General features: G+C 60.3%; 2 protein-coding genes across 2 annotated transcripts; both read left to right on the top strand.

Moving 5' to 3' along the window:
* Positions 1 to 4,008: 4,008 nt before the first annotated feature.
* LIPT2 (lipoyl(octanoyl) transferase 2) lies at positions 4,009 to 5,858 on the top strand (the record flags this gene model as incomplete). The annotated part of the gene is made up of 2 exons (XM_080612771.1): positions 4,009 to 4,462; positions 5,252 to 5,858. 2 exons carry the CDS (start codon positions 4,009 to 4,011, stop codon positions 5,482 to 5,484), a joined length of 687 nt encoding a protein of 228 aa, XP_080468897.1. The 3' UTR covers positions 5,485 to 5,858.
* Positions 5,859 to 8,755: 2,897 nt separating this feature from the next.
* On the top strand, positions 8,756 to 9,073 carry KCNE3 (potassium voltage-gated channel subfamily E regulatory subunit 3; the record flags this gene model as incomplete). The annotated part of the gene is made up of 1 exon (XM_080613129.1): positions 8,756 to 9,073. One exon carries the CDS (start codon positions 8,756 to 8,758, stop codon positions 9,071 to 9,073), a length of 318 nt encoding a protein of 105 aa, XP_080469255.1.
* Between the last annotated feature and the right edge of the window lie 3,581 nt (positions 9,074 to 12,654).

Below are 12,654 nucleotides of genomic sequence, written 5' to 3' on the forward strand. Positions count from 1 at the left end.
GGGAAGTTCAGATTGGATCTAAGGAAGAAATTCTTTACTGTGAGGGTGCTGAGGCACTGGAATGGGTTGCCCAGGGAGGTTGTGAATGCTCCATCCCTGGCAGTGTTCAAGGCCAGGCTGGACAGAGCCTTGGGTGCCCTGGTTTAGTGTGAGGTGTCCCTGCCCGTGGCAGGGGGTTGGAACTGGATGATCTTAAGGTCCTTTCCAACCCAAACCATTCTGTGATTCTAAATGATGCTGTGGTGAGTCTTTAACCTAACTGGCACCATTTTGGTGGGTCTATGAAGCCACGCTGGCTGGCAGAGGTGAGGGTGACCTCTGAGCAGTCGTTAGGGACAAACAGGAGACAAGAGCATCTTCACCGGGGTCTTTGAAGACCAAACAATGCATCTGAATGGAAACAGCAATGGAAAACATGGGAAGCTCGGAGGAGTGGAGCTGTGACCATTGGCTGCAAGATGGGTCAGAAGATGATGACAACCAAGAGAAACACAGAGAGCACGGAAACCCACACCCACCAACAGCCGCGTCCCCAGGCACAGCGAGGAGCTTCCTGAAGTACTTCCTCAATGCACCCTGGTGCACTCAGCCTCACATGTGCCTTCCCTTGGTTCTCTTCCTCCTTGCCTTGGGAATGTGCTTGTCGGAGTCAATGAATGCACCAGGGGGGCAGGAGCGGGTCTGCCAATGGGTCACATCCACCGGGATCCTGCCTGAACGAACTGGAGAGCGCAGCCTGAGTGATTCCAACCCAACAGGCTTAGGGAAAGCTTCAATATGGAATTAGATGTAGTGGGAGTGTTTGTCCTTGCAGGTAACTGTAGCACTGGTAGCTGCTGTGTGCAGGACTCGATGCCGGTGTCCTGCGTAGGAGATGGGCTGATCCTTCCAAGGCATCACACAGGAACCTGCAACTGACGGAATAGATATCATGGAAAAAGAAATCCATAGCTTCCAGCTTCCCAGCACCAGGCCAGGAGGCCTCTCCATCACTGGACATCATGGACACCCAGCTGGGTGTCAGCAGGGATGACCAGTCAGGTTCAAACCCCACCAGGGCAATGAAGGAGGTGACCTCTGAGCTCCATCCAGCCCTATGGGAGAAAGGAATTATTCCAGAAACACATCCAGGGATGCGCCAGTATCTTTGGGATGGGATTTTCACCTGGGCTTGTGCAGCTCCGAAGCTGAGACCCATGTGTTGAACCTCTCCATGCTTCCAGGGATTCACGTCACTACACGCAAGCAGAGCAGCCGATAGTCCCGCTGTTCCGGGGGCCTATGAATACAACCTGCTTGGAGGGAGGATGGGATCGGGGCAGCCCATGGGCACCCTGTGACACCAGGACAGCTCCATCACCTCGCTGTGACATCCCAGCCTTGCCAAAGTCAACAGGAACTTGGTCCCGGAGCTCACCAGAGCCAAGACGTTGCCCTTTGCATCCGCCTGTGTCTCTCTATGGGCTCTGACGGTCTCCTTTGCCAGGCACCTGTTTCACAGCCACCACCTTTGTCCTCCCCTTCCCTTCCTGCTCTTAAGCCCTGATTTGCATCAAGCTCTGAAGCTTCCCAAGGGAGGCTCCTGTGCCAGAGGAACGGGCTCTGACACCACAGAACGGCTGGGGATTCAAGGGTCTTGTTCAAGGTTTAAGGTACCCAAGGGAAAAGCTGTGCCAGAGCAGCAGATTACCCTGTGATGAAGGGAAAAACCCACTTTAAAAGCGCTCAGAGCCCGGCAGAAGGATAAAGCATGAGGCATCCGTGGCCCCTTTCCACCCAGATTTCCTGCCTGCTTCAAAAGCAGGATATGGACAGTAAATACCCCCCGACGCAGCCACGCTCATCCCTGTCGCGGTGCTTACGAGGATCCCAGACCTATTACACACAACCCCCCTCATCTTACGCAGGCAGAGCCAGGGCGAGCCAAAAAGGAAGAGCTTTGCCTTTGATCTGCAGGCAAGAAGTTGACGCTTAATCATAATGAAGAGGAAATGGCTCAACACACACACAATGATGGTGCAAGGTACGAGCGTGGCCTGCCAAGGCAGGGACATGGAGCGGCTCCTCAAGGTGGTGCTTGAGGTGCGGATGCTTGGGTGCTGCTCCAACAGGAGAAGAGAAGGCTCAGCGGGGACCTGATGGCTCCCTACAAGTGCCTGAGAGGAGGATGGAGCCAGGAGGGGCTGGGCTCTGCTCCCAAGGAACAAGGGATGGGACAAGAGGAACCGGCCTCAAGCTGCACCAGGGCAGGTTTAGATGGAGCTGAGGAACAATTCCTGCCCCAAAGGGTGCTCAGGCATTGGAACAGGCTGCCCAGGGCAGGGCTGCAGGCACCGTCCCTGCAAGGGCTCACACCCCGTGGAGACGAGGCCTCAGTGCCATGGGGCAGTGGTGGCCTTGGCAGTGCTGGCAATGGTTGGACGGGATGAGCTTAAAGGGCTTTCCCAACCTGGCTGATTCCATGGCTCCATGACCCCTTGGTGAGGTTTACAGTGGGGTTTTCCCCATTTACATTTCCCCCCAGGCTATATTTACCTCGTAAGTCATTCATTCTAGAACTTGTTTTTCATCAAGACCACGGCTGAACAAAGGGATGTCCCTTCCCTTCCTTGCAAATACCCACACAGACGTTATTGCTGTTGTCAAACAACAGCTGAATTACCTGCGGTGACAAAGGGTAGATCATAAAAACATGGAATGAGTTGGGTTGAAGGGACCTTAAAGCTCCTCCAGCTCCAACCCCTGCCACAGGCAGGGACCCCTTCCACTGGAGCAGCTTGCTCCAAGCCCCTGTGTCCAACCTGGCCTTGAACACTGCCAGGGATGGGGCAGCCACAGCTTCTCTGGGCACCCTGGGCCAGCGCCTCAGCACCCTCACAGGGAAGAGCTTCTGCCTAAGAGCTCATCTCAGTCTCCCCTCGGGCAGGTTAAAGCCATTCCCCTTGGCCTGGCCCTACAGGCCCTGCTGAAACGCCTCTCCCCATCTTTCTTGTAAGCCCCTTTTAAGAACAGAAAGGCCACAATGAGCTCTCCAGACCTCTGAGGTGCAGCTTTGATAACCCCGAGAGCTCAGGAGCGCAGTCGGGTGCTCTATAAACTCAAACCACACTTTCACAGGCTTCATCCAGTCGGGAGCCGGAAGGACCTTGGGCTGGGAATGGTTTGCTCAGGGTTTAATGGGTGACTCATTAGTGGTCCTCCCAGACCTGTGTATCTCCTACATTGAGAATGAGAAGTGGGAATGTTTTTATGGCTTTCGGAGTGCAGGGTGACAAATTGCAGCCCCCATCAGCAGCACAATGACTTCACTTACAGCCCATGCCCTTGAGATGCCAGCACAGAACATCAGCTTCACCCCATCCTGCGCCGGTCCAGCCCACCCCAACCCCACCAGGACACCCTGTCCTCCCTCTTGGTGCCCCGCGTCCCACACCCTGCAGTGATGGGGCCTTCTCTCTCCCCTACTGCAGCCCTGGGCCCTTTCAGCCACCCCCAGCTCCCCAATCTCATCCCTGTGCCTTATCCCCCCTCCCCATGCCCTGTTCCCTATCTCTGCCCTGTCCCCAAGTGTGACCCCCTGTCCCCATCCCCTGTCCTCTACACCCCACCACAGACCCCATCCCCATCCCCTGCCTCAGGCCATGTCCCATGCCCCAGCCCCAAACTATCATCCTCTACCCCCCTGTCCTCTATCTCTGTCCCCATTCACTGTGCTTATCCCCTCTCCTTCCCCATGCCTGTCCTTGTCTCCCCATCGCTGTCCCCACTCCTTCATCCTTGTCCCCATTTCCCTATTCCCCCCTCCCTGTCTCCTGTCCCGCATCCTCTGTGCAATCCGCCCCGTCCCCCGTGCCTGTCCCTCTGCCCCCACCCCTGCCCCGCACCCCCTCCTCCCCGTTACCCCCTCCCGCCCCGCCCGACTCCTCCCGGCGGCCCCGGCGGCCGCTGCCCCCCCCCCCCCCCCCGCGGTCCCTGTGCTCCACGCTCCGCTCCGTTGCGGGCCCCGCGATGCCGCCGGGCGCGGTGCGGGTTCTGCGCCTGGGGCTGCGGCCCTACCCGCAGGCGCTGCGGGTGCAGGAGCGCTGCGTGGCGGCGGCGCGGGCGGCGCGGGCGGGCGCGGCTCCGGCCGAGAGCCTGGTGCTGAGCGAGCCGGCGGGGCCCGTGTACGCGTGGGGGCTGCGGGGCGCGCCGGGGGCGGCGGCGGCCGCGGGGCTGCGGGCGCGGGGCGCGGCGCTGGTGGCGGCGCGGCGCGGGGGCCACGTCACGTTCCACGGGCCCGGGCAGCTCGTGGCGTTCCCGGTGCTCGACCTGCGCCGCCGCCGCCTCCCGCTGCGCCGCTACGTGGGGGCCTTGGAGGAGCTGGGCCTGAGGCTCTGCCGCCGCCTGGGCCTCGCCGCGGCCCGCGCCCTCCCGCCGCCCTTCACCGGCGTCTGGGTGGGAGAGAGCAAGATCTGCGCCATCGGTGAGCGCCGCGGGGGGGGGCAGCGGGACGGGAGGGAGCGGGGCGAAACGGGCACCCGGGGGTGCGCAACGGGAAGGGGAGGGAGCGGGGCGGGGCTGTACCGGGGGTGGGGTTTAGCGCGGGGGACACATGGAGCGAGGGGAGAGCGGCGGAGCGGAGTGCACCGATGGGGGGGGGTACCGGGGTTCGGCGGGGGCCGTGCACCCAGGGTGTGTAGTGGGAAGCCGCTGTACCGCAGGGAAGTGCACTGGGTATACCTTGGGATGGGGGTCCGTGTACCGGGGGTTGTGCACCGGGACAGGGAGTAGTGGGGAGAAGGGTACCGGGGGGGGTGAGCAGCAGGGGGGGTGTATGGGGTAAGGGGGGATAAACGGGGGGGGGTGAACAGCGGGAGGGTCTGCAGGGAAAGGGGGGGTTATAGCAGGGGTGATGCACCAGGGAGGGGTGTCTGGGGGTGAGTGTAAAGGGGAAAGGGGGGCTTATACCGGATGGGGGTGCCCCCGAGGGTATGTATTGGGGATGGGGGGGTGTTTAGGGTGGGAGGTACACTGGGGGGTGTACTACGGGAGAAGCAGGCACTGAGGGGTATGCACTGGAGGGGGGGGGCAGCCCAACCAGAGGCACCCAAAGCAGGGCCCAGCACCCTGCACCCCAGAGCTGGGTGCCTGCAGCCTGGTCCCCTGGACCGCCCCCCCCCATTCCCTTGTCCCTCTCCCCATGCCCCACAGCACCTCTTCATCGCGTGCCCCTGCAGTGAGTGCTGATGGGGGGGTGCTTCGGTCCGTGCAGGGGTGCACTGCGGGAGCCACATCACATCGCACGGGCTGGCGCTGAACTGCTGCACCGACCTCAGCTGGTTCGAGCACATCGTGCCCTGCGGGCTGGAGGGGAAAGGGGTCACCTCGCTGAGCCAGGAGCTGGGCCGGCACGTCCCGGTGGAGCACGTCCTCGAGCCCTTCCTCGACTCCTTCCGGGAGGTCTTCGACTGCACCTTGGTCTTTTCGGAGGAGCCCGGGGACTAAGAGAGCCGCGATGGGAGCTGTGGTGAACGCGTGTGTCCTGGTGTCCGGGCATGAAGCCATGAACGGTGGGTGATGGAGCCACTTGGGGTGGTGGTGATGGAGCCACCTGGGGCCTTATTGCAAAGTGCCTTTGCCTGCGGTGGTACAGAGAGGATCAGGCTGTTGCTTAAACATCCAAACCTCCATCAGGGCTGCTGTCTGCAGCTCCATGGATCGAGACCTCCGTGGGTACCGCATCCCCGCTGCGCACTGGGGAGATGCTCAAATAGGTGCTTTTGTGGGTTTATCTCTGCCTCTTTTCTCCTAAATAGCCCAGATTTGGGTGAACACTCACACCCCTGATGGATGAGAAGAAAGGGGTCGAGCATCCTTCCCTCGCCACTGCATAAAGAGGCAGAGTTTCTATAAAGACAGTTGCTGGGAACTTCATTGCTGATCTTTTGCTCATTTATTTCCCTCAGGACTCGGTGAATAACAACCTTGCTCTGCACCCACAGGAATCCTCACATGGCAAAGAAAGATCCTCACTGTGGTGTTGGGTGGCTGGAAAATCACAGAAGCATGGAATGGTTTGGGTTGAAGGGACCTCAAAGCTCCTCCATCCCCAACCCCCTGCCACGGGCAGGGACCCCTTCCACTGGAGCAGCTTGCTCCAAGCCCCTGTGTCCAACCTGGCCTTGAACACTGCCAGGGATGGGGCAGCCACAGCTTCTCTGGGCACCCTGGGCCAGCGCCTCAGCACCCTCACAGGGAAGAGCTTCTGCCTAAGAGCTCAGCTCAGTCTCCCCTCGGGCAGGTTAAAGCCATTCCCCTTGACCTTGCCCTACAGGCCCTTGTGCAAAGCCCCTCTCCAGGTCTCCTGTAGCTCCTTTAGGCACTGGAAGGCCGGTGCAGCCCAGAGGAAGGGATGTGCTTGAAGAAGAATCCCTTCTAAGAGGCTGTGAATGGTGGTTAAAGCCCACTGGATCGATGCTGATGTGGCAAAGCAGGAAGGGGAGGGGAAGGGGCTGGGGTTCCCAGGGAGAGGAGCTGTGGTCATCACAGATCCCGTGGGACCAACCACACAGCACGGGATTGAACCTGGGCAATGGGGACCTGCTCCTGCTGGGTCCATGGTGTTGGCACTTCTGAAATCACTGCTCCAGCCGCAGCATCCACGTGGGCTCATGGTGATGGGATGCAGCATCGCAAGGCTGTGATGGCACCGAGGTCCTGCCCATCAATGCAAACCTATTGCTAGAGACACAGAAACTGATTTTAATTGATGAGTTTCTTAAGGAATAAGAAGCCAACATGGGATGGAGCTTCCCAGAGCTGCCTGCTGCCCCTTGGGGGTGCTCGCAGCTCTCCCACTGCATGGGCAGGAGGGTCTGGGCTCCCCAAAGCCTTCTCCCTGCCGATAGATGGCACAACCATGGCCCATCCCAAGTCTCTGCATGTCCCCGAGATGGGAGAGATGGAAAATGGCAAATAAAAGTCCCTGCACCCTGCTCAGAACCAGACCTGAGCCCCACCTGCAGCCGCTCAGTCCCGCTGCTCTGGGTCTTCTTTGTGCCCCACAAGCTTTGGGGTTTCTGTACTGCCGCACAGCACTGGGGGATCCCTGTGAGCCACCCATGGGTGCCCGCACCCCGCAGCCTCCAGAGGGTTGGGGTGGGCAGCTGGGAGGTAGCAGAGGGGCAATTCCCGTTGCATGGAGCCGGCTCAGCTCCGGGAATGGAGACTGGGGGACGAACGCGCCCTGAGCAGCCCCGGTGCCCGGTGCAGGGCTCGGTGACAGCGGGGCCGGCCGGAGGAGGGGCGGGAGGGAGCGGCCGTGCGGCGGGGGAAGCGCCGGGTCCGGCTCTCCCGGCCGCGGGCAGGTGGCTCTGCCCCGGGAAGGGGAGGAGGCAGCGCGGAGCTCCCCGCCCGGCCCGCGGCCCCCGCGATGCCCCAGTGCCGGCTCCGCGGGGCAGCAGCGCAGGGGAAGGAGGCTCCGGTGAGTGCGACCCCCCCGCTCCCCTCCATGGTCCTTTATCCCCTTTATCCGCCCTAAATCCCCCCGATTCAGCCTCCTCCTGATTCAAACGTGGCCCCGAGCCCTTCCCCGTGGACTCGTGGCTGCTCAGCCCCTTCCTCCTCCTCCTCACTGCTGGGGTCTCATCCGGGGAGGTGCAGCACGGGTTTGGGGTCACCCTTGTATAGGAAGGTTGTGCTGCCTGCATGGGGTGCTCCGGAGCAGGGGGTGGCCACCCCGGCGCGGACAACAGTGGCTTCTGTGTGCCGAAGGGTGGCACATGTGGGGGACCATGTCCCTGTGTCCCATCTGTGCCTGCTCTAAAGCCCCAGCAAGGTGTGAAGGTGCTCAAGGGCATGTGGGGGTCCGGGGTGGGCTGGCAGAGGGGCACTGTGTCCCCGTGGGGTTTGGGGGGTTTAGGACAGCAAGCCCTTGGGATGGATCCAGAGGGGTGCATGGGGTGCTGGACCCCCTGCCAGCACCATTGCAGCTCCTTGCCCTAGGGGACTCAGCCTGGAGTAGGGTGGATGCATGGCAGGATCCATCCTGAAGCTGCTACTGAGAATGGGGGACCCCAGGCAGGCTTCCTGGGGTCCCTTGGGTGCTGGATCTGAGTGCAGGACATGGGTGGTGCTCACTGTCACAGCATGTCTCTAGGGAAAGCAAGCTGTGAACCCAACCATCCCGGCCCCTGGGACATCTGTGTCCACTGTGTCCTCAGCCCCAGGGAGGAGATGGGGGCAGCCCTGAAGCTCCGGGAGCTTCATCCCCTCTATGGAAGGAGTGGGATTTAGGGAGGGGGCTGCCATGAACACAAAGGGTTTGGGTGCCCCACTCCTACCCTTGCTGTGTGGCAGAGGAGGTGCTTTGAGGGTGCGGAGAGGGGCTCTTTTCATCAGGGGCTGTGGGGACAGGACAAGGGGTGATGGGTTCAGACTGAAACAGGGCAAGTTCAGGTTGGAGATAAGGCAGAAGCTCTTCCCTGTGAGGGTGCTGAGGCGCTGGCCCAGGGTGCCCAGAGAAGCTGTGGCTGCCCCATCCCTGGCAGTGTTCAAGGCCAGGTTGGACACAGGGGCTTGGAGCAAGCTGCTCCAGTGGAAGGGGTCCCTGCCCGTGGCAGGGGCTGGAGCTGGAGGAGCTTTAAGGTGCCTTCAACCCAAAAAGCGCTCTCGGATTTTGTGACTCAAGGACCATTTTGGGATCATGGTTGGGTCCCGTGGGACACCACGGCATCATCCCAGGCTGATCCTTCCCTCCCACAGCCCAGACGAGGCCATGGAGGAGCACAACCAAACAGAGACCTGGCACCGAAGCCTCCAGGCGGTGCTTGATGCCTTGAACCAGACCCTACAAGGGATCCCACTGTGCGCCTCTGACTGCGCTGCCAGCACCACTGTCACATGCAGCAGCAGCAGCAGCAGCAGCACCCGGCCCGGCCGTGATGACAACGCCTTCCTGTACATCCTCTTCGTCATGACCCTCTTTGCTGCCACCGTGGGCAGCCTCATCTTGGGCTATACCCGCTCCCGCAAGGTGGAGAAGCGCAGCGACCCGTACCACGTCTACATCAAGAACAGGGTCTCCATGATCTGAGCCCGCCCGTGGCGCCTTCTCCCCGCTGGAGCTGGGGGATTTGGGGTCACGTCGCTGCTGAGCCTCCTGCTCCTTGGGGGAGCGGTTGGGAAACGCACCCGGTGTCCCCATGGAGGTGCTCAGCCCTGGGGTGAGCAGCGTGGGGACATCCTGGCTGGGTTACAGCTCCTGTCTGGCAGGGTGAGACCCATGGGGAGGTCCCGGTCCTGCGGGCCCACCTTGGCTCAGCCCCAGGGGGATGGCAGGAGCAGAAGCTCCTTGCTCACCATGGGCCCCCAAGGGTGGCAGGGGTCTCCAAGGAGATAAACTCACCATCTCCCTGCTCACATCAGCTGGTGGTGGGCTCCGTGGGCTCCCAGCAGCTTCCTGACTTGGGCCAGTGGGTTTTCCTGGTGCTAAAACCCTGTAATAGTTGAACCCTGCGTTTCTGGTGGGGAATTAAAGGAGGTGGCTGTCTCCTGTGGGGTCACGTTTGCTTCTTCTCTGAGCACAGTCAGTGTTGGGGGCAATCCGTGGTGCACCCTCCCATGCCAGTGCTGAGGTGGCTTTGAGGGCAACCCCTTGGTGGCATCACAGCCCCAGTGATGGGGCAAATCCCCACCCAGCATCCCAGTCCCTATCCCAGGACACGAGATGCTTCCTCCCTGCTGCCATCCCGGGAGCATCACTCCCTCCATGGGCACACGCTGTGAGCATGGCCCGAGCCTGGCTGGAGGCATCCGGCTCCACGTGTCCCCAAAGGTCTCTCCGGGCTCCGGATGGTGATGCCGGAGTTTTTCCTGCTTCCTTCCTGCTGTCGGCTGTAGCTTTGGCCTTTTGTACTGCAGGTCCCAAATGTGTTTTCCACGGGCTGAGGGCACAGAGGTGGACGGGAAGGGGATGTTCTTGGGTCCTGCTTTGGCTCCTTGGCTTCGGCTCCGCTATGAGGCTGCCCAGGTTTGGGATTGACCCATGGAGTGGGTCCAAGACGTGTCCCCATCCTTCAGAAGAGCAGCGGTGACCCAGTCCCTCTCTTATCTTACCCTGCAATAATGGCATAATGAATGTCTTTAATTGCAGTAGATTATCTGGCCCACGGGGTCCTTTCCGCCTGCACTCAAAGGTTAAACCCGGCTGCAATGCCCCAGCCCAAACAGCGACGCCAGACCCTGATCCACAGCACAACGCTGGGTGTGAGCGAGCGCCTTGGGGCAGGGCTGCGAACTTGGCACTGGAGGAGCTCAGTGACCAATTCCTGCTTTCCTATGGCCTCACCTTGGGCACAACCCCCAGAGCAGAGGGGTCTGGGGTGCCCAATATGGGGCTGAGCCCGTTGTGGTTTCTCAACAGGCACAAAGTGCCAAAGGAGGAGGCACAAGGACAAACACCAGCGCTTCCCCAGGCACCCGGCCCAAGTGGGAGGTATCTCAGGAGGCTTCGCTGTGTTTGTCCTGCAGCTGCAGCGCTGGGAAAGGAAAATAAACCCTTTATCTGCAAACAAAGCAGGGGAATGGGGCCAGGCCGAGGTGGCAGCACCCATGTGGTGCAAGCAGACACCGCGCTCCGGAGTTCCCCACCTCTGTGGTGTTGGGCCTCCTCTCATAGCAGCTCCTGCGGTGGGACGAGGTGCAGATGGGGGTCCCTGTGATGGGATGGGCGAGTGTGGTACCCGAACCCCCCCGGTGATGTGGGGTTTGTGCCTCTTCTGATGGTTACCGACCCACATCGGACAGATCTGGTGACAACGAGCTTCTGCTGCTGTGACGTGGGGGCAACCCTGTAACTGGGTGGTATGTCATAGATATTAGGAAGAAAATGCTGCTTTTCCCTAATCTAGAAGAGCCTAAAGAGGAAAATCCCTCACAAGACACAGCTCCTGCAGTGACCATTATCCACCCCATTCCTGACCCATCACAGCTCCTCCTGTCCATGCCCACAGTTAAGCTCACACCAGACTCTGCAGCAGGGCTGGGGGATGCTCTGGGTGCCCCCACCCTGGGGCCTCAGGCTGGATGTCACCAGGCTGGGTGACAAGATGCCAGTGCCACCTTGTGGCAGCTGCCTCAGGGTCCCTGTGCCATGGGCTCCTGCTCCTTCGATGGGGCACCCTGGCACCCCTGGGGCAAGAGCTGGATGGTGTTCCCATGGGACCCGTGGCTTCAGGCTGGTTGGGTGTCCCCATGGGACCACGTCTCTGGGTCAGCTTGACAAGCTGATCTGCAGCAGGGACTTGCACTGGGCTGCAGAGGATGCTAAAAGGGGTACAGAAACAGGGGATATGGGGGGGGAAAGAACAGATTTGGGAGCCTCCTGAGATGGGTTTTGCTTCAGTGGATGGAATTCTAATTCTAACCAAGCAGGTGTTCATCCCAGAGCTCAGAGATTCCTTGTCAAAGCCAATGTGGCTCTGGCCTCACTCCTTGTGCTGCAGTCCCAGGAGCAGATGATTCCTGGGTAACGTTCCTGTGGTTACAGCAAGGAAGAAGAGAGAAGAGCTGGGCAAGTGCTGGCCTTGTCTGACTCACTAAACCCAACTGTGCAAATCACAGCTGACTGCATTTGGGGTTTAAGCAATGCAGGTAGAAAGAAAAGAAGAGGGCTCATGGGAAGCTGGTCTATTTAAGGTGGTTTTCCTTGGCACACAGCAAGGAATCACGGGTGAGATGATGTCTGGAGCAGTGGAACAGTACTTGGAAAAGGACATTGAAAGTTGTATGTATGGGAAGTTCAGGCTGACTTTAGTGAATCGAAGATAGGATTGTTGGAGCAATGGGAATCACAGAGGGCTGATCCCGGGATTCCTTGGATGCTGGGCATTGTGATAAGAAATGGACAAGGTGAAACAGGACTGATAATGATGGTATCAGAGTGATGCTGGGGGTATCAGGGGCTGTTTAGCCACCAGCACGAGGTGCCTCTGGCAGCTGGTGATGAACTGTCTGTCTGGGGAGACCCCCCCTGCAGTCCTGATCCAGCTCTGGGGCAGCAGCACAAGAGGGACGTGGAGCTGTTGGAGCGAGGCCAGAGGAGGCCATGGAGATGCTGCGAGGGCTGGAGCAGCTCTGCTCTGGAGCCAGGCTGAGAGAGCTGGGCTGGGGCAGCCTGGAGAAGAGAAGGCTCCTGAAGGGGAGACCTGAGAGCAGCTCCAGTGCCTAAAGGGGCTGCAGGAAACCTGGAGAGGGGCTTGGGACAAGGGCCTGTAGGGACAGGCCAAGGGGAATGGCTTGAACCTGCCCGAGGGGAGACTGAGATGAGCTCTTAGGCAGAAGCTGTTCCCTGTGAGGGTGCTGAGGCGCTGGCCCAGGGTGCCCAGAGAAGCTGTGGCTGCCCCATCCCTGGCAGTGTTCAAGGCCAGGTTGGACACAGGGGCTTGGAGCAAGCTGCTCCAGTGGAAGGGGTCCCTGCCCGTGGCAGGGGTTGGGACTGGATGAGCCTTAAGGTCCCTTCCAACCCAAACCACTCTGGGATCCTTTGATTCTCTGAAGTCAGTGCTCAGTGGGAATCTTGCACTGCTGATGGGGTGAGCATGCAGGGAAGGAGCAGGCTGCTGGCCTGGGAAGGGCACATGACTTTCCCATCATGTGTGCCAAGCCAGGCTCACA

The sequence above is a fragment of the Psittacula echo genome (genome assembly GCF_963264785.1).
Source record: "Psittacula echo genome assembly, chromosome: 3".
Lineage (NCBI taxonomy): Eukaryota > Metazoa > Chordata > Aves > Psittaciformes > Psittacidae > Psittacula > Psittacula echo.